Genomic DNA, 23,606 nt, shown 5'->3' on the forward strand with positions numbered 1-23,606 from the left:
ACGGACAGTTTCCACCAGCACCTAATGTGACATCTCCTTGGTAGTCGTCAGCATTTTAAAAAAATCGCAAAAGCTGCACGTCATCCTGGGCTGCTCCATGAACGCACGGTGAAACCACACGCGTAGGGCGTCGAAAATGAACAGTGAACTTCATAGTATGTGGCGCAAACTCGAAGTGTAATGACACAGAGCAAGGATATTTTTTTAGTGGCGCTGCCAACGCAAAAGCTTTTTTTTTTTTAAAGCTGGTGCAGTTAGCAGGGTGGAACCCACGAGCGGCTGGATGAGGTTGGGGGGGGGGGGCTTTATCCCCGTCAGCCGCCCATAGAAAACAGTGCAAAAAATGTCTCGTCACAACGAATACAGTGAAAACTGTTATGAGGTCATTTCAGCGGCCGTTTTTGGCACCGTAGTTGTCCGCCGCCGGTGTCCGTAACCATTATCGCTCGAAATAAGAAAAAAAGTCCAGGATGGAACAAGGTTCGAACCTGGGCCCTCTGCGTGGGAGCCCAGTATTCAACCTCTGAGCCATGCCGGTGCTTGAAACTGCTTTGCAAAAAGGTGCTATACAGGCTTCATGTCGGGAACGAACCACATTAACATATGCAATATAGCGTGGTAGAAGATTAAAATAAGCACCAAGCGTCGCACAACGTGAATTCTGTAACCAGGCATCACAGAATGCGAATTGCGCAACGAATAGGTTGTTGAATGCTTTCAACCCATTACAAAGGGCTCAGTCGTAATTCTTCATCATCAGGCATAGCATCAACAAAGTGCGCATAATGCCTTACATACGTTTAGCAGGTACCATGGCTCTCCGTAGAATGACGAAAGATGGCACAGTGCCTGCTTCCCTACTTCTAAAAAATTACTATGATTTATAGCATAGTGGATTCCTTGCTAGTTCACTTGTATTGGTTGCCAAGGAAGCCCATAAGTGCATGATCCATTTCCTCGGGGTCTCAGTAAAGTTCTTCGCCCCCCCCCCCCTCTCTCCCATGTCAATGTATGTTATACAGCATGACGGGAGAGGGAAATAGCGGCCGGTCGTCACCCAATGCAAATTACATAACTGGTGGGCCGTTTAAAGATTCCAACCCATTACAAAGGGCTGAGCGATAATTCTTCATCGTCATCAGTTGTCGCGTCAACAAAGTCCACATAATGTCTTAAAGACGTGTAGCTGGTGCCTCGCTTCCCCGCAGAATGACGAATAATGGCTTAGTAGGTGCTTCCCAACTTCACAAAAATTGTGATTTATGGCGTAGTGGATACCTTGCAAGTGTACTTGTATTAGTAGCCCCAAGAGAGCTTGCAACGGGCTCTAGAAACGCCACTCTTCCAACTTTCGCTGTGACTGTGCTGCGGTTTCAGCGCAGGCCTGGCGTTTCTTTTTGGGTATTTTCGCTTGAATGAAGTTTTCGCGAGTGCCACCACATAAGCAAAAGGAGCTTGCCTAGGATTGCCGCGAAATTCCTCTAGAAACTCGACCATTTCTCGCTGCCAGAGCCGTGCGGCCGCATCGCAAGACCCTTGTCTTCATCGGAGACATTCTTTCTGCCACCACACGCACATCCCGGTAAATTATTCGCCATTGAGATGCTCGGCGACAGATAGTTCATCCGCCATGATGCTGCCGGCGGGTTTGATGCGCGTGCGGGCCGCGGAAGAATCGTTCTTGAAGAACTCGCGCCATTGTTTTGACGTAGTACTAAAAAAAAAAACTACTGCCCGTCGTCACAAGCCCTGCGATTGTGAATGACATCGACGGCATTTTGAAGGCACACGCGCAGCCAGCGCGAATCTAGTCCAAACGTAAATACATTCTGCCACAACCGCTGCGAACACAAATGCGGTCATGTCGACGCGATCATGGGCGACCACGAAAGTATGCGTGCATCCAACGTATGCACACCGACTCAAAGCAATGCTGCGGTCAAAACCGTGATAGATGCACTCACAGATAGCAACGATGCAGTTCCGAAGGCACGCACGCGGTCTGCGCGCACAGATTGAAAACGGAACTACTGTTTGCCGCAACCGCTGCGCAGGAAACCGCGGTCGCTATCGTCAGGATCATCGATAGCGAATATGCTCAAATACGCGGCTAACACACCGGAAGAAAGATTAAAGGCAGTAAAGGATGGTAAAGTCTTAAAACGGCACGAAGCGTTTCGGCTTTCCTTTCGCGCGCTTATGACTGGTAGTGCGAGCTTCAGCACTTCGTTTTAAGTTAGCCTCTAGCGAACTTTGGCACACTCCTTCGCGGCGCTACGCACTCAGCACGCTTCGAGGGTAGCCTGCATATAGTATTTGCTCGTGTATAACCCACGTGTATCTCGCGTATTCACGCAAAACCGCCTTCCTTGCATTGCCGTGAAGCCAACTTGCGCACCGAAATTCGCGTATAACCAGCACCCAAAGTTTAGCGCTAAATTTTTTGTATATTTTGTGCGTGTTATACGCGAGAAAATAATTCACTCGGTTTGGGCCAAGTACATCCGAGTCGGCGAGAGTTAAATGCAAAGGACTATGCATGCGCTTGCCAGGACAAAAGGACAAGTCATGATCATCAGATCTTCCTAACTTTAGTGGTCTATAGATGAAATTTCGCTGCAACGAAATTCCGCGACAACGAACTTTTTCGCGCGTCCCCTCAATTTCGTTGTAGCGGGATTTGGCTGTATCTGTAGTTGTACTCCATAGTTGCACTGTTTTTTCATAGCAGCTCCTCGTAGAAACACTTATTTTATGATGACATTCACTATGCTTACACTATACATGCTGATGGTAGTAGTCTTTAGTAGGATAAAGAGCATGCCTGTACCATGGCAAGTCCACTTAATATAACCTGGTTGATGGACGAGGAGGGGAGATTACTACAGTATAATGGGGCTGGTAAAATGTACACCTCACCCCTTCTTACTCATCCAGACTGTCGATTAGCTGATGTCTGTCGGCACTTGTGGCCTGGACAGGCTTTTTTGGACTAGAGATAGGAACTATCTTGCGACATTTTGTGTAGCCAAAAACCGCATATTACTCGGTTGTGTAATGGTGAATTCCATTGGCAGGTTCAGAGTGGCCGGAGCACTCTGCTCCAGCGGGAGGCAACCAAAGGAAATCTGCCACTGGAACACAGGTGCTCCCGCCAGAACAAATGTCTGGTGGCGCTAGCACACATACGCTTCCGGAAGGGCCGAACATTCCTCGCGTTTCACGCCATTTTCACCTTCACGGGCGTGCTCGGGCAACGCGTTGCATCGGTCATGTGGTACGCCACGTTCTGTGCGGGGCGCTTGCGACTTCTGGACGAATCCGCCGCTTTTCGCGGAGTAGATAGAGCTGCTCCAGATCTGTCAATGAAACTTGGAGTACTCTCAATCTGCCAATGGTGCAAGCAACTTGCTCTGCATGGAGCAGAAAGACTGCTACTGGAAGCGCTTCAAATCTGCTGATGGAATTCACCATAAGTCTAACCTAACGTGCATTTACGCCCTTTTGCCCAGCGGTTTCTGTAATTATCATATTACGTTGCCCGTACATCAGCATTCCCACATTTAACCCATCTGGTACCCTTTCAGCTCATTTGGTGTGTAAAATACTCTTGCAAGTTCTTGCATTTCAGTTTCACAGGACAGTGTTAACTTCTTTGCGTGACAACTGAAAAGCCAGAATGCAGTCCTCATTGAGTTTGGAATTAGCCGCATCTGTGATGACACTAGCATACAGCAAAGTTGGCACATTATTGTGGGTTTATGAATCACTTTCTTCATGAAATTAGCCTAAATACAGCTTCCATGTGTTGTGTTCTCAATTACGGTGCCTGTAGTTATTCAAGCATTGCAGTCGTACCACAGGGGTCTTATTGTGCAAGGATATATATATGGGGGTTTCTTGACCTTTCTTGAATCACGTGTAGCCACAGCTGGACCATACTTGCAGTATCAAGACCTGGCATCATGCCGATCAAGCGTGAGAAAATTTCGATGAAAAATGGAACTTGTTGTCAAGTGTTTCTGTGTCCTAAGTCTTTTGCGCTGTTTCAGTATGAACGCAAACCAACTAGCCCAACTCTCCCTTTTGCTGCAATTGTTGTGTAACACAGGCCATTTGCTTTCCTGTTGCTGCACACACATCAGTGCGTTGCAGCTGTGGGATGAACAAAAAGAAATGGATGTTTTTGCAGGAGGTGTTTGGGCGCATGTCTGCACTGGAGGCCGAAATGCCGCTGGTGAAGAGCATGGTGGCAGGGCATGTGGCTCGTGGTGTGGCCAAGGGACTCATCAGTCTCTCCGATGTAGCGGGGGCACTGCCTCAGGGCCAGCACTACCCCCTGTTCCTTTTGGTGCTACAGCAGCTGGCCCGCACCCAAGGCCGACCCTGGCTCACCCAGGGGCTGGCGCAGGCCAAGGTAGGATCCCTACATGTTGGTTTTATATGTGCCGATTGTGGGTCGATCTACTTAAACTTGAAAATTTGAAGTTGGGTGGTCGTGTGCCACCTGTAACGGCAAAAGAAGAAATTGGGGATGCTAAAACATGGCTGCAGCCTTAAGTTTTCTTTCCGGATCTACCCATAGGATGTGGTTATTTCGTGTGCTTGTTCTGAAGGAGTTTCTTTTTTTCGCCCATCTTTTACTGTGCACACCTTAGTTTTTGGTACAGTGGAACCTCCATTAAATGTTCCTCGGTCATGCAATAAATTGGTTTGGTCCTGGCAGAACCCTCATAGAAACAATCTATTGAAAACCTAGTGCAATGGAAAGAAAACCAACAACGCAATTTTATGACGACCCTGCTTCATACAAAGTCTCTCTGATGCCATCCCAGAAAAAAAAAATTAAGCATTTACTCGAATCTAACACTTGCTCAACTATCGGGGGCTTGCAACAACAATTCGCCTGAATGTAATATTAGCTAGTACGTGCCCCTATGTCGAAAAAAGGGACCAGCACAATTCGCTTTCCTGGGGTGCAAAATTTACTGTATTTACTCAATTTTAGTGCGCCTTCTTTGTAATGCGCACTCGTTTTCCACGACCAAAAAAAAAAGGTGAAACATCGATTGTAACGCGCACCCATTTTTCGTGACGGAAAAGAGCAAAAAAAGTCCGTAGGAGTCAACCTTTACACGTTCAGAAGAACAAGTATTTGGGCTTTAAAGAAATAAAGTTTCAACAAATAAAACAGTCAAACAGCGGGCCTTGCCGCTAAAACTGGCAACACTGCTGTGGCGATACGAGTCGCGTAATGGATCAGTCCTCGTTGCTGTCGGACAACTTGTCGCTGTAGTAGGATTGATAGGCGGGCGAGTTGGAACTTATCCATCTTTGCGCAGCGCACGAAATTGACAAGGACACAAGAGAAGAGGACGGGACAAGCGCTGATCTTCAACTGAAAGATTTTGTTTGAAAAGACAAATATATATATACAGAAACACACGTGCCACGCAAGATTACACTCTATCAATGAAACGGATTTCTTGCTCCGATAATGAGACTGATGGCTGACTTATACAAACACTATCGCACTTAGCCATGTGGTACGCCTCTGAAATCTCACGTGTGCGTTGATTATGATGGCGAGTGATGATGGACGTTTGCTCAAAGGAAGGCATGCACCCGCAATCCCGGCAGTGGCTGGCGAGGTGAGACGAAACACCCCCCTTCAAAGAATTCGCATGCTCGCGCAGCCGAACATTTATACATCTGGCAGTCTGTCCGATGTAGACAGACCCGCAGGTACAAGGAATCTTATATACCACCCCTTCTGAACACGCGGTGTACTTCTTAACATGTCTGATTGAGCAGGCATTATCACCTGCCCTTGCAACCCCATTTGCGCGTCTTTCAATCTTGCCACACAGGCTGCCCAATTTGATGCCACCCGAAAAAACAACATCAACCTCATACTGACCCGCAAGTTTCTTTAATCTATGCGAAATGGAATGTACATACGGAATCACAGCAAACCGTTTTCGGTCGCATTGTGAAGTTGGTATCTGGTTGTCAGATTGCGCATTAGATTTTATTCTCTTTAGCAAACGCTCAGAGGTAGTTGCCAGAAAAGAAGTGGGGAAGCCGGCTGCCATTAGCCGATCACACTGATTCTGGAAGCTTTCGTCTATGGTGTGATGACATGATTTTGAGATGGCCGAGAACAAACAGGAGGTGGCAATACCGTTTTTTACAAGTTTTGAATGGGCCGATGTGAAGTTTAGGAGGGGCTTCACCGATCGTGGAGCGTAAATCTGTGATTCCGTATGTACAGGTCGGTCCACTGTTAAAGGGAACAATTGCGTTCAGGGCATGTCAGGATATCGCTCTCTTGCAACAGTACAGTGGCTTAGATTTACATAAGACTACCGGTGGTTGACAGTTCCGACTCCCTTTGACAGACCAGTACCTTGAACGAACAACGTTTCCACATCCACTTGGAATGAGGGGGCCAGCAAAATGAAGGGGGCTCATTCGAGTGTTCCCTTTAACAGTGGACCGACCTGTACATTCCATTTCGCGTAGATTAAAGAAACTTGCAGGTCAGTATGAGGTTGATGTTGTTTTTTCGGGTGGCATCAAATTGGGCAGCCTGTGTGGCAAGATTGAAAGACGCGCAAATGGGGTTGCAAGGGCAGGTGATAATGCCTGCTCAATCAGACATGTTAAGAAGTACACCGCGTGTTCAGAAGGGGTGGTATATAAGATTCCTTGTACCTGCGGGTCTGTCTACATCGGACAGACTGCCAGATGTATAAATGTTCGGCTGCGCGAGCATGCGAATTCTTTGAAGGGGGGGTGTTTCGTCTCACCTCGCCAGCCACTGCCGGGATTGCAGGTGCATGCCTTCCTTTGAGCAAACGTCCATCATCACTCGCCATCATAATCAACGCACACGTGAGATTTCAGAGGCGTACCACATGGCTAAGTGCGATAGTGTTTGTATAAGTCAGCCATCAGTCTCATTATCGGAGCAAGAAATCCGTTTCATTGATCGAGTGTAATCTTGCGTGGCACGTGTGTTTCTGTATATATATATTTGTCTTTTCAAATAAAATCTTTCAGTTGAAGATCAGCGCTTGTCCCTTCCTCTTCTCTTGTGTCCTTGTCAATTTCGTGCGCTGCGCAAAGATGGACTTGTCGCTGTCCACAGCCCAGAGCATCTCATCCTCTCTACTGTCCATGGCATTCGAGATGCCAGATTTCTGAAAGGCCTTGATGACCATGGCTGTTAGTATCACACACCACGCATCCTTTACCCACCCAGCGAAGTCTTGCAGAGGGGTGTGCTTCATCCTGTTGCTTGGCGTGAAATTGTGTCTGCCATTGATCAGCCAGTCGGTATACAGCATTGGAATCTCGTCCTTCGCCGGCCTGTTGAGGCAGATATCGAGCGGTTGAAGCTGTTATGGTATGAGGTATGATGACAAGGTCAGTATTGCACGCGGCTAGCTTGTCCTTGATCCGCTGGTCAAGGTGGCACTTGAATGCGTCAAGCATCGCACGCAGGCCCAAATCGACGCCGGGCCTCCTCCTCCAGACGTGATCGATCCAATCCGCAACCAGGTCCATCGTCATCGAACCTTTCTCGTTGGCTCGCACAATCACACCACTATGGAAGACTACTCCTTTCGGGAGTGTCATCCGTTTGAATATGAGGTATGGGGGAACCTTGTGGGTTGGTAGGGAGTCTTCAGGATGTCTACCAACCAGGAAAACGTGGAAAAGTCGAGGCATAGTCATGAAGTTTCTGAAAAACCTGGCCAGGTCATGGAAACTGACAGCAGTCTGTGTAACTGTCGCGAAAATAATAATTTCCATTGATCAAAGCTTAAAAAGTCGCTCCTTTGGCTGCAGCCATAGTGAACAGCTAAGCAGAAGCGCAAAAAAGGAAAAAAAAAAGTAAACAGTGCATACCTGTTGCTTCTGCAGACTGCACAGCATATCTCACTTTCCAAGCACAGCATTACTTATGCCGATAAATTTGTGCATGTTTGTCTTGGCCACGATCTTGGCTCGGCTTGAAGGCCTTCTGGTTAGTCTAGAAGGTCCATTAGCAGAGGCATGCCGGGCCATGTGAAGTTTATTCATTGGCGATGCAACAGCAAACACCCTCAGCTACGCACCTATTGCTGGTAGCACGAGGTAACTACAGCGAAAAGTATAATTTCAGTTTGAGATCATGTTATTAAATCTGTGATTATTCTTTAGCATCGCGTCCATAGAAGAGCACGTAAATGAAGGGAACACACCGGCATCCGTGATTCATCTACAGAATTGAGGTACGGCCATGGTGCTCGCTGACTGCTGCAGCCCGACAGACTCCTGCCTGCCGCCACATATTCGTCAGCGCTTTAAACGCAACCCCCAGCTTTCATTACAGACGTCTAGGGACTTGCATTGTGCCCCAAGCGTTAGAGCCCAGATAAATAAAGTGAAAACATGCGGGTGCCCATTGTGTGAAAGAAAAAAAAGGAAATCTCGCAGTGGGACTCCGTTTTTGTGACGTTGGTTGTTGTTTGGGCAAAGTCCACAGAATACACGAGTACAGTCGAACCCCACTACACCGAACGCCGCTTCAACGAAATATTTCTTATTCCCCGTCAGCTTGCCGTAGAAGTCAATGCATCAATGCTCTTACCACAACATTTTTCGGGCTTGTTCTCACTTCATCGAAACTTTTGCTCAGTGAAGCTTGGCTTGAAAATTTTTTTTAATATAAAGTAAGCATATCGCCAACCGTGTAACTTTTCGTAAATTCACGACGCGTTGTTTCACGGAAAATGTGCAACCATTTCACCACTTGTAAACATACACATAGCAGAGTGCCATTGTGTGGTGGTGATCATTCGGCTGGCTGCCTTGCGACAAGGCGTAGGCCTGCTTTGACAAGCCGGAGCCACAGCCAATCCATATCCATCCCAGATCACGTGATCATGACCAAAGTGCGTCATTTGTGCTTGTGCACTCGCGTTCGTTGGACTCTGCGCCATCATGGCAGCAAAACGCAAGTTCCTTTCTCTTGAGGTGAAGGCGCGAATCATCAGCGAGGCTTCAAGCGGCAGAAAAAAGGGAACGTCGCAGCAGAATTTGGCATCTCCAACAGCACGCTGTCCACAATTTTGAAGGCGAAGGACGCGATCACCAGTGCCCTTTCTTTGGGGACGTCCACAAAGTGCAAGAAGTTGACGCCATCGGCACACGAGGATCTTGAGAAGGCATTGTACACATGGTTCCTTGACATGCGTGCCAAGAAAATGCCTATCAGCGGAAGCGTGTTACAACAAAAGGCACTGGACTATGCTCGCATTCACGTAAAATTCACGTAAAAAATGCGTCAAGAACTTGTGGAAAACAACCAACGAACCAATCGTGGTGCAGTAAATACTCACTTGAAGATTCAAACAAAGTATTTATTGTGTTGGCTTAAAATACTGAAAAAGAGTAGCCTGCTTTTTGTTGGCAATGGCGTGTTTGACGACTGCGTCCTCAACATAGTCCAGGCGATCCACAAGTGAAAGGCCGGTGCCTTCAATCGCGCTGCAGTGGCGGCGCGCAAGGGCCAAAGCGGCTACGACCTCAGCTGATGTCGGGAGCGGGGCACCATCAGCGCTTGCGGGATCCACCTCGGCAGCGTCTTCATTCGGCTGCTCAGCGGTAGCTTCGGCGACGATCTCTACATCCGTTAGCTCCGCCGTTGTACCAGTGCTGTCGTCACCTCCAACGAAGTCTTCGATGCACATGCTTTGCGGCTCCGCACCAACAAAGCTCTCCAGCTTGCTCCACGTTTCGGCGAGCTCGCTTTCTTCATCTGCGCATGCCAACTCAGCTTCCTCGGATTCTTCCACTGATGCTTCGTCAGTGCGTCCACCGAAGCCCGCATGCCGAAAGCAGTTGGCTATCGTCGACTGCTTGACGTTTTCCCACGACGCCTTGAGCATTTGGATGGCGCCCAAAAGATCGATCTTCAGATCTTGGCCCATCCGGAGTCTTAGAAGCAAAATGTCGATCAGCCGACGCTTGTAGATAGACTTAAATGTGCGGATAATGCCCTGGTCCAACGGTTGGAGCTTCGAAGTGGTGTTGGGCGGCAGAAATACCACTTCGATGTTGCTCAGCTGGGCATCGGTGTGGTGTGCCGTGCAGTTATCGACGATAAGGCATACCTTCCGTCCCTGACGCACCAGGTACGAATCCCACGCCTTCAGCCTGGATTGCTTCCAGTTTTGCTGCAAAAGTCAGGGTCGTCCGTTTCTTCGCGTCTGCAGCCATCGCTACACACACCACAACGCGCGGCAGGCCTAACACACGAGCACAACAACGACCGATGCGACGGATGCCTGGCGATACCATAGTCCTTCAATACTTTTTCTGGTCACGAAACTTCGCCGTCACGCTATGGGGGAGCTTGATATGGCGCGACAAGCTGCCGCGCCGCGGCGCCACCGTCACTTAGAGGCCATTCCGCAGACACCGCAGACGCCGCAAATGCAGCCGGCGTGAGCTGAAAGTTTGCACGTGTACTCTCTGTCTGTGACTGCGTTTTGGATAAGGGCCAAGTTCAGGTATCGTACAGTTGAATCGGCACGCTCTCGTGACGATGCCTTTTAGGCGCTGCGTACCGAGGTGCCGTTTCGGCTACAAGGGCAGCAACTGAAAATGTATCGATGTTTTGCATGCCAAGTGTTCAGGGTAGTTCAAGACTGGAAGTGAGCCATAACGCAGCAACAAACGGACAACTTCAGCATCGATTCGAAGCATGTGCGTATGTGTGCGAGGCACTTTGATTCATCGGACACCGTATATGTGTACAATTTCACGATAAACGGTGACGCCGTATCGTTGTCGACAGACAAGCCGCGCCTCAGGCCTAACGTCATTTCTCGTGTGTTGCACGGCCACGGCTAACTTTACGAATGGAAAGTCTCGACCACGGACAGTTTTAACGTCACTGAAACGACCTCGAAAGCCGTCGTGTGCAAAGGGAATTTTCAGCCGTGGCAAACGGGCCATTAGCTACTTAATGTAACAAAAAAAAAGCAATATGCAAGATTTCTGTGTCAGTACACCTTTAGAATGTCTTTTGAGCTCTACTCTACCCCAATACTGAGTGAAGGCGAACGTTATCCATTTCTCATAAGCATTTGCACGGATTCATTTCCTTCAAAGAAAGATCGCGATTACAATCCTAATAAGCGTCCTGGTTCGCCAAGAAATTACGGCACTGAATGCAAATGGGCGTCAATCCTCGTCACCCTGCTCGTGAGAGATAGAGATTAAGAAACACAATGCGTAGTCAAGGACATATATTAATCTGTGAGGTTTCCATCGCCGATATTGTCAACATAAATCGCGTTGGAAAACTGTGTCGAAAAGTGATACGCACGAAAACTAGCAAAGCTTTCGAGGCCTGGGGGGGGATCGGAGATCTCTGTTCGTTCCGCGTTCGTTCTGGCGGTGTTACGTCACAAAAGTGGGCGGTCCGCAGCTCTCTTCCGCCGAGAGGAAGCGGACAGCCAATCGTCAGCGGTGAGCGGCGAGCTTTCCGGAAGTAGACGCGCATCGTTTGTCCTCGGCAAGGGGACCGTATATTTCAAAACGAAGGGTTTCTCGCCGTCTAATAAATACAGTTGTTGTACGAAAAGATATTGTTTTTCTTTTCAATCTCAAACAGTTTCTGAAACAGCAATAGGTTTGAGCGCTGATATTTATTGGTGTTAGTTTTTCTAACGTGCTCGCTATGTGAAGTCGCGCACGCGAAAAAAAAAAAAAAAGTGGCGGTTGGCGCAGTTTTTCAAGATGTCGTCCCACCGCAATGTCTGGCTTGGCTCCCGGGTGTCGAATCGTCAAAAGGAGCTTCTGCTGGCTTTTATAAAAGAGCACCCAGAGATACCTACGCCGTCGTGCCCACTGGGGCCGTCGTTCACGAGTGAGGACCGGGACGACACGTGGAAGTAGCTGGTAGCGCTTTTGAACTAAGAAGTCCCTGCGCGTAAGACCACAGCCCAGTGGCAGGCCCGTTCATTTTGTTCGCACTGTTCGTTTCGAGAACAGAAAGCGACGCCGCACTCGCTCATGTCTTCAAACGCATCTCGCACCTCCAACCGCAAGAGAAGCACAGGTCGCAAACGCCATTTTCTCAAAATCAGCTGTTGCGGCAGCCGCAACCGCCGCATCATGCCGTGCGAAGCCGTTTGTTCGCTCGAGAGAACGCGTGCGAACGGTCTCGCGCTCCGTTCGTTTGTAGCAGACATGCTCGTTATGACGCGGTATGACGTCACCAAAAAATAAAAGATCAAGCAAAAAGAAAAATGGCTACGCCCCTCAGAGACGTGTTTTTTTCCGGCTTCGACCAATCGCGTATGCCGCCAGAATGGGTACAGAACGAACGGCGCAGAACAGATATCTCCGATCACCCTACTCGTTATGCCGCGATATGACGTCACCAAAAAAGAAAAGATCAAGCAAAAAAAAAAAGAAATGGCGACAGCCTCCGGCCTTGAGTGGCATCTCCCGCTTCAGCCAATCAGCGCGCTTGTTCTTCCCCAGGAGAACGAACAAGCGGAACGAACAGATCTCCGATCGCCCCCTGAAGACGACAACACTTCCCATCAAGCAAGCGTTTCTTGACGGTACGATCTGCCGATGTATCTGTTCCGAACAGACTACCGGCAAATGCAAGCTCACGTCCTAGAACATTTTATGTTACGTAAAATTAGTCCGCAACCACTGCTGGAACGACACGTGTGCAATCAGAAGTTCGGGAAATAACAGTGAGCTCAGGTTGTCAGGCATTTAATGGTAACGCCGCTGATGTCTCATTCTGTGTACAGCGCATCACAGTAACGTCAGTTTCTTTCTTTCTTTCTTTTTTTTTTTTTTTTTTTTTTTTTTTTTTTTTTTTTTGAGGCCTGTTGGGACAGCTAAGGACAAATTTCGCAGTAGCAAAAGGTCTATGCGCGTCGTCTGCTGACACATTGAGCCGCCAGCTGAACTTGAGATTGTTCACTTTTTGTATGCGCCTTGTCTTCGGTAAGAAAACATTCTCAGTAGTTCCAGGTTTAGTTCGCATAGTTGTTACAACAAAATAGAATGTAAATATTGTCTAAAAAGAGTGGGGCTTTCGGCCGCGACGTACGAGAGAATAAAAAATACAGGCGTCGCCTACGGCGGCCGCTCCGCTGGGTGGCCTTTCTTTTACTGTGGCGCCCCTAGCGGCCGCCGCTAGCTCTATATTAAACTGAGGCGGCAGTTTCGTGACCAGAAAAGCTATTGAGGGACTATGGCGATACTATCAAGGAGGAGCTGGTGCAACAAGTGCAGTGCGTCATTGCTGCAAGGCTGCGGCGTGCGTATGCCGCTACGTTCAAGTGGCGCACTCGGCGCCATCGATGTGTGCAGCAGTCGTAAACGCCCACCGCGCTACCGCTATTTTCGAGAGTTGCGGGAAAGCTCGCCGCCTGTCAACGGAGCGCGGGCGGTTTGGGGTGGCCGAGTTCGATATATCCATTATACGTCAAACTTCGTTCGAAATAAAAAATTAAAAATGCATGCGATTTCCCACGTGATATAGGAACCGTTCGATATAGGCAATAATTCGATAAGTCCGTGTTCGATATATCGAGGTTTGACTGTATCAACAACGTCGTCTGCTAGCGTAAATGCCGTGGACCGGCGGATTCATTGCAGTTCGGGACATCGCCTGCAGCAGTATCTATTCGCATTTTTTTATCATCCATTTGCACAAACCCATCATGTGAGTAACTCTGCATGTTTTGCTTCTATTGCGCAATACCTAGCACAACATTTAAATCGCATGCTCATCGCAAACTACACAAAAGTGCTCAGCAACGTCAACGCTGCGTTGCTATGCCAGAAGGCGTACGATGAAATAACGGCCTCGACGGACGCATATTGATGGTGGTAAACTTTTCGTGATTTATTCTCGGTTGCAGAAAAGCAGCTAAACAAGTTATTCCGGCGTTTCCTTAACTCATTTTACGGCGTGCAATGAGACTACATGGAAGCATCCCACATGAAAGCGTCCGGAGAAAAAAAAGTGATCTACAATTTTTTTTTTTTTTTCACAAGAACTACGACGTTGAACGTAGCGTCGCAGGGGACGCGCACGAGGCAAGCAGCTGCAAAGCGCGTCTGAACCAGCCCAAACCGGCGCGAACTGGCTCCGCGACTAGAAAAAAGCGCAGCAACGCCACCAGTGGCGTCTACTGGCGTTTGCTTCAACCGGCCTATTGTCCCTGCCTCCTGGACGCGTCAGTAGGAAATTATTCTAGTACACTATAGCAGAAATCGTAGGAGGCGGCCATTTTGAAATGTCGATGGCAATACGATAACCGAATTTCTTTTTTTTTTTTTTTTTTGGTACTCGATTCTAACGCGCATGCGATTTTTGGACTCGTTCTTCTGGAAAAAAGGTGCACGTTAGATTCGAGTAAATACGGTATGTCAAGTCTGTGGCCCGCTCAGAGGACAATGTACTTCGATTTAACCGATTACGAGCTACGTAGGCCCAAGCAGGCGCCGTCAAAAATATGTGACGTCATGGCAAATGGTGCGGGAATTCCAAGGTGGCGTCGCCACCTGTATTTTCTTTTTGCGTGTTTTCTCGCTTATTAAGCATCTTCTCGCAGCAAGCGTGGTGTTTTTGGTATCGTGGAAGACTACTTTACTATGTGAGAAAAATCGTTTTGCTCTTTAGTGTCCCTTTAATTAATGCATACCTGCAAAGACTCCTGGATTTCGACCATTTCTTACGTTTGTATTATTGGCAGGAAAATCTCCCGGAAATTTCATTGCACGATCTGGCCATATAGACAAAAATCAAATTCAATCCGATCCAGTTTTTGCGAACCCATCACATATAGCATTTTGTAAACCAATCTAGGAGGCGTTGATGTAAACGTATAGTAGTATCTTGGCAATACGAATTCGTCAAATTCCCCAGCCAAACTCCACTGTGTCCAATGGGCTAAAATTCGGCTGTTCCGAACGCTTTTCTGCATAGCGGCAGGTGATTCGAACTTTGGTGCCGAAACAGTCTAGCAACGTCAGAGAGCAGCGTTATAGAAGCTTCGGAAGTACGCACACAGCAAGTGTACACACTGTCAGAACTGCGATTATCATTTACCACAACAGCTGTGGACGAAACTGCGGTCACTCTTGACACGATCGTGTATGACGACGAAACTGACAGAACTCTCAAGTGTACGCGAAACAAAAGCTCACCCTGTGATATACACTGCTTTCTGCCAACGCTGCAGACAAAACTGCGGCAGATGCGAAACAAACAGCATAGTTTCGAAGGCACGTGCGCTGGATTAAAAACGGAACTACCATTTGCCACAACTCCCGCGCACGAAACCGCTGTCGCTGCAGCGCGATCGATAGCAACTACGAGTTCTGAAGGTACGCGGCTAACGCAGCAGTAGATTAAAGACAATAAAGTCGTAGAAAAGGCACAAAGCGTTTCGGTGTTCCTGTCAATCTTCGCTTGACTTTGGCACTTAGTTTTCAGTTGGCCTCAAGCAAAGCTATGACACGCACTTTCGTGGCAGCCAACTACGCCATCCCTTATTGGTCCGTTCACATGCGTCCCAGAAAGCTATACGCGTGTTCTTTTCTATGGAAATAAATGTTCTGTGTGTATATCATGGTTTGAAAACCAATTTTGCAACTTTATTAATGATACAAAATTTCGGTCGATACAAAAATTTTCGCTCCCCCTTGAGATATTTATCACCGAAATTTTACAGTAGTTGGGAAAACCCTACCTGCATTGTTTGTTTGGCCACTGTAAGCTATTATAAGACTGCAACGCCGATGTTTACGCTTACGGGGCTGGTAATGCACTGCTTGCAGGTTGATCTGGAGTCACTGCTACCCGAGGGCAACCGTGGCCCCGAGCGTCTGGCAGAGGTATTGGAAGACCGAGGCTTGGGCTTCCTGCTGCCTCGGCTGCAGGGTGACCTGTGGCGGCAGCTGAAGGCAGATCCCAGCGCTACGGCGTTGTACCGATGGATACGCGACTCGGTCGACTCCCAGCAGCAGACACAACCGGCCTTTGTGCACGCCTTGGTAACCTGCCTGCTGCGGTATATCCTCGGCCAGACCACCATGCCCCAGCTTCTCAACACCAACCAGGGCAGCAATGACTCTACTGACAATAATGAGGTGGGAAAGCCTCTCTTTCTCTCATCGTATTCTCTCGTTCAGAACAAAATTAACGGCACGTTTGAAAGGTTTTGCACGTTTTTTACTGTGCAAATTATGCCGGGAATGTACGGTGGTAATTTACCCTTGAATGCTCCGTTGCTTCATGCCTACCTGCTAACTCTCCGCATTCTACAGACACGGCTGCCAATGCCACCAAGAACTGCTCTAATCTCACCTCGAGAAAACTGACTCGCACACAAAAGCCGTGTAATTCAGCACAGCTTTGTAATAATTGATATATGCTAGGGCAGCCTGTCAAAAACTTTCTTACCTTGAACTCCAGCAGCTTTCCCAGAGTGCTGCAGAAGCCCTCCTCCCACTAATATAAAGTATGCAGAGAATTGCAGAATAAAAGGGGGCTATATCCGCCTAATCAAAGAAGCACCACTGCCAGGTCTGCGTGAGGTTTCCGTACTTGCTGTTTGGTGGGTTATCTCAAAGGCCATCATCGTTGCTGAGGAACTCTCGAGAAGCCCAGCATTGTGCTTTTTTTTTTTTTTTTTTCCCCCCATCATAATGCTGTTCATGCAAGCAATCCAGCTGCCATTCAATATGCCATGGTTCATAAATGGCGTCTTCGAGCAGACATACTCTCAGAGGCACAAAAAAAAAAAAATTAAAACTGTCATGTCGACCATAATCGTGCTGCAGAAAGGTTAAGTGGCACTGCCTATCTAAAGGCTTGCGTAACCCAAGGCCGGCACGAAGCAGAGCCTCATCCACATTTGCACGTCATACGTTTTGATTGCAATACCGTTGTAGTGCAGTCTGAAAGCTGTTTGTTTAGAAACTGCACCATACACTGATTTGCAGTGAGCTTCAAATAACGCATGAACGAGTCCCACGTTTGCTACAAAATGCGGTATGTTTGTTTATTTATTTATTTATTTATTTATTTATTTATTTTATTACCCACAGCGCCAGTAGCCATTACAGTCGGGGAGGGTATAAAAAAGGTGCGGGAGATACATTCTCAGCTAAGCAATTCATCAGTTTCCAATTAGTCACAATCTGCAACACAAATACATTTTTGCGGTCATTCTAACATTGAGAAGAAAAAATCATTAGACATAATAGAGGCAACGTTTGAAGGCAATTGGTTCCATTCTCGAATTGTTTTGGGAGAAAAAACCACGTTGAAATACATCAGTCTTGCATGCGATAGTCAATATCGTCGTTTGTTGGCAATTAGTCGGCCATACAGGCAAGCAGTCGACCCCTTCAGGTAGCCTGAAGCTGCCAACGGAACCCCTAGGCAAAATTGCTTAGGGGTTCCGTTGTAGGCAAAAGTTCCAGGCAAAATTGCCTAGAACTTTTGCTGGTCATGGTTTATGACAGGAATCCTTCATACTCCAGAAAATGGCCCTGGCCTTTACAGTGAAGCATTATGATAATCATCCATTCTATCTGTACAGAAAGTAGCTTCGTGTTAGAAGACTTGTCCCGATTCGGGAATCGAATTTAGCACTAATGCCTTTCCAGGCCGGCAGCTCTACTATCGGAGCTAGTGAGAGGGCTAGCAGATCACAGCGCTAGCATGAAATAACTTTGTGCACAGGGACCAGGAATATGACTAATCGGCAGCTACAGTAGTACACCTTTAAAGGGACACTAAAGGCAAATAACAATTTATGTCAAAGTGAAAGCTCAATGTATGACAACTTCTAAAATGGCAATATTATCAACAGCAGTGCCCTACTTACCGAGAAATTAAGCTAAACGTATCACATGATGAGCGCTACGAGTGGGACATTTTCGAAGTGATCCCGATGACGTATGAGAGTCTGCCTAAAATAAATCACTAGTACAGTAAAACCTCGTTATAACAAAGTTGAAGGGGTAGTTGTAATTACTTCGTTATAACCATTAGTTCGTTATAGCCAATATCCATTTCTACCGACAATTAGCACGCAAGAGAGGATGTACTGACCACCAAGTCCCACAGCAGCCCGCCACGTGAACGAAAAACGGCCGTCGCACAGAGAAAAACTAGCAAAAAAAAAAAGAAAGAACAGCAAAGAACTGCTACTTTATTCACGCCAAACTCGGCACACCAGCTGGCGGCTCACTTAGCAGAAAAATAGTCCTTAATAGATTACTGCCGTGTCTTCCCAAGACGGATGATGGCTTTTTCGGCCGCTGCCGCTATGTCGAGTCCGTCCTCACAGTCATCGTGAGCGCCGAAGAAGCGGCGCAGCAGGTCTGCTGCATCCAGCGCTTGCGCGGACATCGACCATCGGTTTAACCAACTCCGGGCTGTCGTCGACACATTCGTCACTGTCGTCATTCACCACCCCTGTCACCGCGCGCACAATTTCAGCCTCTGTCAGCTCTTCGGTTGTCATCGCGTCAGCATCGGCACTGACGTACATGCAGAAGGTGTCGCAGTCGGGCACAACTCCGGCGTCAAGGAGAGCGTCCCACGACGCCAGGTCTTGGTCACCCGCGGAACCCTCATTGGCGGCAGCATCGATATCTCGCTGCCACCGCCGCTGTTGACGGCAAATGAGGCATGCCGGAAGCAGTTTGCGATCGTGCTTGCTGTTACAGACATCCCAGCAGCCTGTAGCATCTCGATCGCCATGTAGAGGTCGATTGTAGTCATGCGCTTCATGCTCATATTCAGTAGAATTCGGTCAATTACATGCTTGCGGTACCGTGCTCAACGCTACGCCGAAATCTTCGCCAACTTTTTTCTTCTTGACGCCGGACTCAACGGCTTTCAACATAGCCGCCTTCTGCTCGATTGTAATCGTTTCGCGCTTTCGTTTGCCGTTGCCGTCGTCCATCTCCTGTCTAGCGGCGGGAACCGAGAGAGACGCTGTTCTGATGCACACGCAGCGAACGACAAGCAAAAAGGCCCGCGCCCGCGCGGTCGCTGCGTCGCCGTCCACGCGCTAAAGGAGAGCGGGTGGGTCCACGAGTTTCGCGGGAGAGGGGAGGCCGGGTGACGTGCGCGGGTAGGTCCACGAGTTTCAGTGGAAGGGGAGGCAGGCAGACGCGCACCCTCGCGCGTGTTGGCAGGCGGCTCCTCGGGAGCGCGAGGCGCGAGTTTTGAATTACCGCATCCGTGATGGGACGTAAACCGTCGCGCGCTATAAGACATTGACTTGCCGGCTACCAAAATGGTCAGTAAATGCTCGGTGGGGAAAAAAAAAGGTTCGTTATATCCATTGCGAGGGAATTTTAGCTTCGTTAAAATGAGGTTTTAAATACATGGGCGTCTATGGGAATTTCAAGGGGAATTACGATTGCTTCGTTATATCCATTAGTTTGTTATATCCCGCTTCGTTATAACGAGCTTCTACTGTATTCAAACTAGCAGCAATAAAAAAAGAACCTTCCGTGCATCAAAAGACTTAATAAAGTGCTGTTTGTTCGTTTCCGTTTGATTCATGGAAAAAAGAACCTCTGTGGCGTTGCCATGGGGAACAGCGCGGGTGGTTCAAAGGTTCCGTTTTCACCGAACGGTGCTTCGCTCACGCGTTCGCGTCTCAGTGGTAGTTTCGGGATCGCGTACTGCCGTTTGTGTTTTGCGCGCTCGTGAAAGTCGCTCTGACAGAAAGTTCGACAAAATGCCGCATGCAACGACGCCGGCACTACGAGCCCTCAGCAGCATGCCGCGTTCATCGGGGCTCAAGTCGCTGAATTGGAGCCCAGCGTCGCGAGCCAATGTCTCGACAAGTTGTCCGTCCACATCCATTGCGGCGACTGCGGCAAGCTTCGATGGCTTCGATGGCCGTTGTTGCTGCCGTGGGTCCCGCTACTTTCGCTCTGCTGCTATCTCACAAGAACATACTTAGGGATTCTCTGCAATTTCTTCTGTAATTTCACTTCGAATTATTCGAAAAATGTTTGAGAAATATTCGAAAATTATTCGAAATTATTCAGTTCGATTCGCACTCAATCTTTATTATTCGAATTCGCTTTGCACCCAAAATTTTGCTATTCGCACAGCTCTAGTAAAAACCAGAAAAAATTTTGACTTGGTAGATTTTTCAAGATATGCTAGTTCGAGTTAACGAGGTAATACTGTATTCACTTGCCTCCTCTGGGTGCATCTACCGTATTTTCTAACATATAACCCGCACCAAGAAAACTGAAATGTGCTTTAAACAGCGGGGGTGTGGCTTCTATGCAGGGACGTTTCTCAGAAAATAAATGTTACCATAGAAACACAGCTGCTTCCGGCAAATATGTTGCGATCCAGGATTTCTTTTAATTGGGAAGCTTTTCAATCAACTTCTGCAGTATTACTTTACATTGGGTGAATGGCGTGCACTTTGCTTCAATTTTTCTTTGCCGCCTTGCGTGTGCAGAGTGCCGTGCAGCAGCAGCAGCAGAATGCAGCAGCTCCCGAGCGTGCCCAGCTGGACAAAGAGAGGGAGCTGCTGGAGCGGTACCAGGCCCTGCTACGAGCCTTCCTCGGTGAGCGGCCGGCTTTGCAGCTGGCCGCACTGTACGCTCTGCAGACCCTGTGGCACTCGCTAGGCTTCCCCAAGGGCATGCTGCTGCGCTGGTTTGTGCTCCTGTATGACCTGGAGATCGTCGAAGAGGAGGCCTTCCTCAAGTGGAAGGAGGACGTCAACGATGACTACCCTGGCAAAGGCAAGGCCCTCTTCCAGGTGGGTGTCCTTCACTATTGTCGTACTTAGTTTTATGCTTAGCCATGTACGGCTAGTTTGGCAGGTGTCTGAGCAGTAGCTGGCCCAAGCAGTCCACCGCCTCATCCATGCTGACTTTCAAGTGAGGTGTAGCGTCTCGTTGATAATAAAGAGCTTGTACTTGGACGCGAGGAGCACTTTCTTCCATTTCTGAAAACTCCCAGCAGCAGCAGCATCAGCACAACCAATGAGATACGCAATTGAATATGAGGTCATCACATGCATTGGCTACATTGACAGCTGTAGTGGCCTAGGAAGCTAAAAGTAGTCTTTAGGGATGGGCAAATATTAGAACGAATATTAAAGTATTCGAAATGAACGAATACAGTCGCCGACCGTTTATTCGGACTCGGCGGGAACCGCTGAAAAGTCCGAATTATCGGGAGTCCGAAAAAAAGGATTCACCAGAAAAAAAGCACTTTTATTGGCCCAGCGGCCGGAAAAAACTTGTTAGTGCGCGTCTGTACACGTGTACGCTTACGTGCGACCAAGTCTGCCTGTATTTCAGCCAATGTTTGGCCACCCCTGATGGTCGGCAATAGCACTGCAACGGCCTACGCTAAATCCGCATTTGATGGCTGGGGTGTGGGAGGTGCGTCGTCAGGCAGTCACTGTCCACATGCGCGGGTTCGAGTAGCTGACGGATGATCTCATCGCCCAACTCGGCGAAAACTCCCAAGCAGCTTCCACCTGGTGAATAATCGCCGCTTTTTTCGCCATCGTCAGGGTCTTGTAGTTGCCGCGTTTCTTTAGTTCCGACGGTGCACATGGAACGGGCAGCGTCGGAGCAATTTCAGCAGATCCAGGCCTCGCACGAGCAGGACACGAAGCTCGGGATGCAGATCAGGCCTAGCCACAGAAACATCCGAGAACGCAAACTCTCACACGCCAAAAGGAAACGATGTTGGTCTAGTTGATGTTGTAGCGCTTCTGTAATCTGTTGTCGTACTCTCTTTGTCTGAATTAGGATCCGCGTCGTACTCGTACGCGCTGTCATTCACCTCAAACGCCGCACAGAGCCGATTCCAAGCTTGGCTTGGCTTGGCCTGCTGTTTGGCCGTGGTAGCCGTTCAATGGATACGTGACTGGCTAAAGCCAAAAGGCAACCGTTACGTGTAGCCAACAAACATAGCCTTCGAGATCGGTAACTTCTGCGTGGATTTTTGACACTGGCACGATCTCCAGTTATAGCCAGTGCAACATTTCAGTGCTGGCAACCTAGTAAAAATATTGTAAACATTGCTGACAGCTTGTTATGGCATTCAACGGCGCGCTGTGGGGCGTCCGAATTTTCGGTCGTGAGTTTACATTACTTCAATGGGACGAGTGGCGGTGCCGCGAAGGTGTCCGAATAAACGATCATGTTCGAATAAACGGTCGGCGACTGTATAGACCTACTCCATGTTTGTAAACAGCGGTAGGCGCTGTTGATATATTTAGGGTTCTTGTAGCGACGTCACGGCGCGTAGGCTCCCCCCAGCCAGCCCAGCTTGAAGCGCGCTACCGCCCTCTATGATCACGTGACAACTGGCGCAGCAGCTGCAAAAGCTGCCTCCGACCACCGCGCATCAGGGCGCCTCCCACATGTATACAAGCGGTGTCCGCAGCAGAGGAAGTTGCTGTGGCTGTAAGAGGGACTGATATGAACATCGTGTTGACGTGTTGCTCCAGCTCTGAGAACCTCATCAAAACATGAGATATCTTGACGGCGGGAATGTGACTCATTTGCGAAATATCATCGCCGTCGCGACAGTCTAGGTCACACGTGTACATTTTAATTTGTTAACTAATGCAAGGGCGAGCTCGGCGACACTTTCATCCGTGACACGCTTGCGATAATGCTTCAACTACATGCTGTGGACAAGGCGGCTACGTACCTGTCAGGTCTGCCAACCGCGGTCCGCGGCTCCCTCCTTACGCTCAAGTCGAGACCGCGAAATGCGTACAGCCCGTAAACAGACGCGGCAAGTTTCCCGAGTGTTGTTTTTCTGTGAATTCTGACAGACATGGACATACCGTGAAGCGCACCGCAGCCATGGACAGCCCTGCACGATACACTTTTGTCAGGTGTATCATCGCGGCTGTTTTAATGAACCGTGCCCAAGCAGAAAGAAACACATGCGCAATGACCGAGCCACACTTTAGTTCACGCGAGTACAACGAAACCCTTTTGGCACGTCTAGGACTTGTATCAACAATGGAAAAACGTTACCGTATATACTCGTGTAAGGGCCGCACCCCTACTTTGGAGGGGGAATTTCGAAAAAAAATTCAAAAAGTCCCGCCAGAAAAGTGTAGTTAGTTCAATTGCAGCTAGATGGCGCTGCCAGCTTTTCCACTTCCGCCAACCTCAACGGCGCCATTATTGCTTTGTGTGGCGCATCGTTGGCTTCGTGTGGGTAGCTTGCCAGTGTTTCTTCAGATCGGTGCTGTCGGTGTCACTTTGTCTGTAGTAGTGAGCCCTGTTTGAGCCATCGCAGGTGAGGGACGATGGGCCGGCACTTGAGATCTTTCACTGCAGCCTTTAAACTGCAAGTGATTGAATATGCCGAAGAGCACGGCAAGCGAGAAGCTGGACGCAAATTTGACGTCGATGAGAAGCGCGTGCGTTACTGGATGAAACAGAAAGATGCCCTCGGCGCTACCAACAGGAGCCGAAAGGCATTTCGCGGAAAGAAGTGCAAGTACCCGGAACTCGAAGGCGAACTT

The 23,606-nt window shown here is 48.6% G+C and overlaps 2 protein-coding genes across 4 annotated transcripts in view; both read left to right on the forward strand.

Annotated features, from left to right (window-relative positions):
* Positions 1–23,606, forward strand: part of LOC119383078 (sodium/potassium-transporting ATPase subunit beta-2-like) — a 388,376-nt gene that overhangs the window by 342,437 nt on the left and 22,333 nt on the right. The gene's annotated exons all lie outside the window — the stretch shown is intronic.
* LOC119383075 (eukaryotic translation initiation factor 4 gamma 2) overlaps positions 1–23,606 on the forward strand; it is a 44,318-nt gene that overhangs the window by 16,778 nt on the left and 3,934 nt on the right. For all 3 annotated transcript variants that reach the window (XM_049412405.1, XM_037651069.2, XM_037651070.2), the window contains 3 exons: positions 4,193–4,417; positions 15,880–16,191; positions 20,553–20,858. In XM_049412405.1, the coding sequence (XP_049268362.1) occupies positions 4,193–4,417; positions 15,880–16,191; positions 20,553–20,858 (843 nt within the window). The remainder of the gene's footprint in view (positions 1–4,192; positions 4,418–15,879; positions 16,192–20,552; positions 20,859–23,606) is intronic.

The sequence above is a fragment of the Rhipicephalus sanguineus genome, chromosome 2, assembly GCF_013339695.2.
Source record: "Rhipicephalus sanguineus isolate Rsan-2018 chromosome 2, BIME_Rsan_1.4, whole genome shotgun sequence".
Lineage (NCBI taxonomy): Eukaryota > Metazoa > Arthropoda > Arachnida > Ixodida > Ixodidae > Rhipicephalus > Rhipicephalus sanguineus.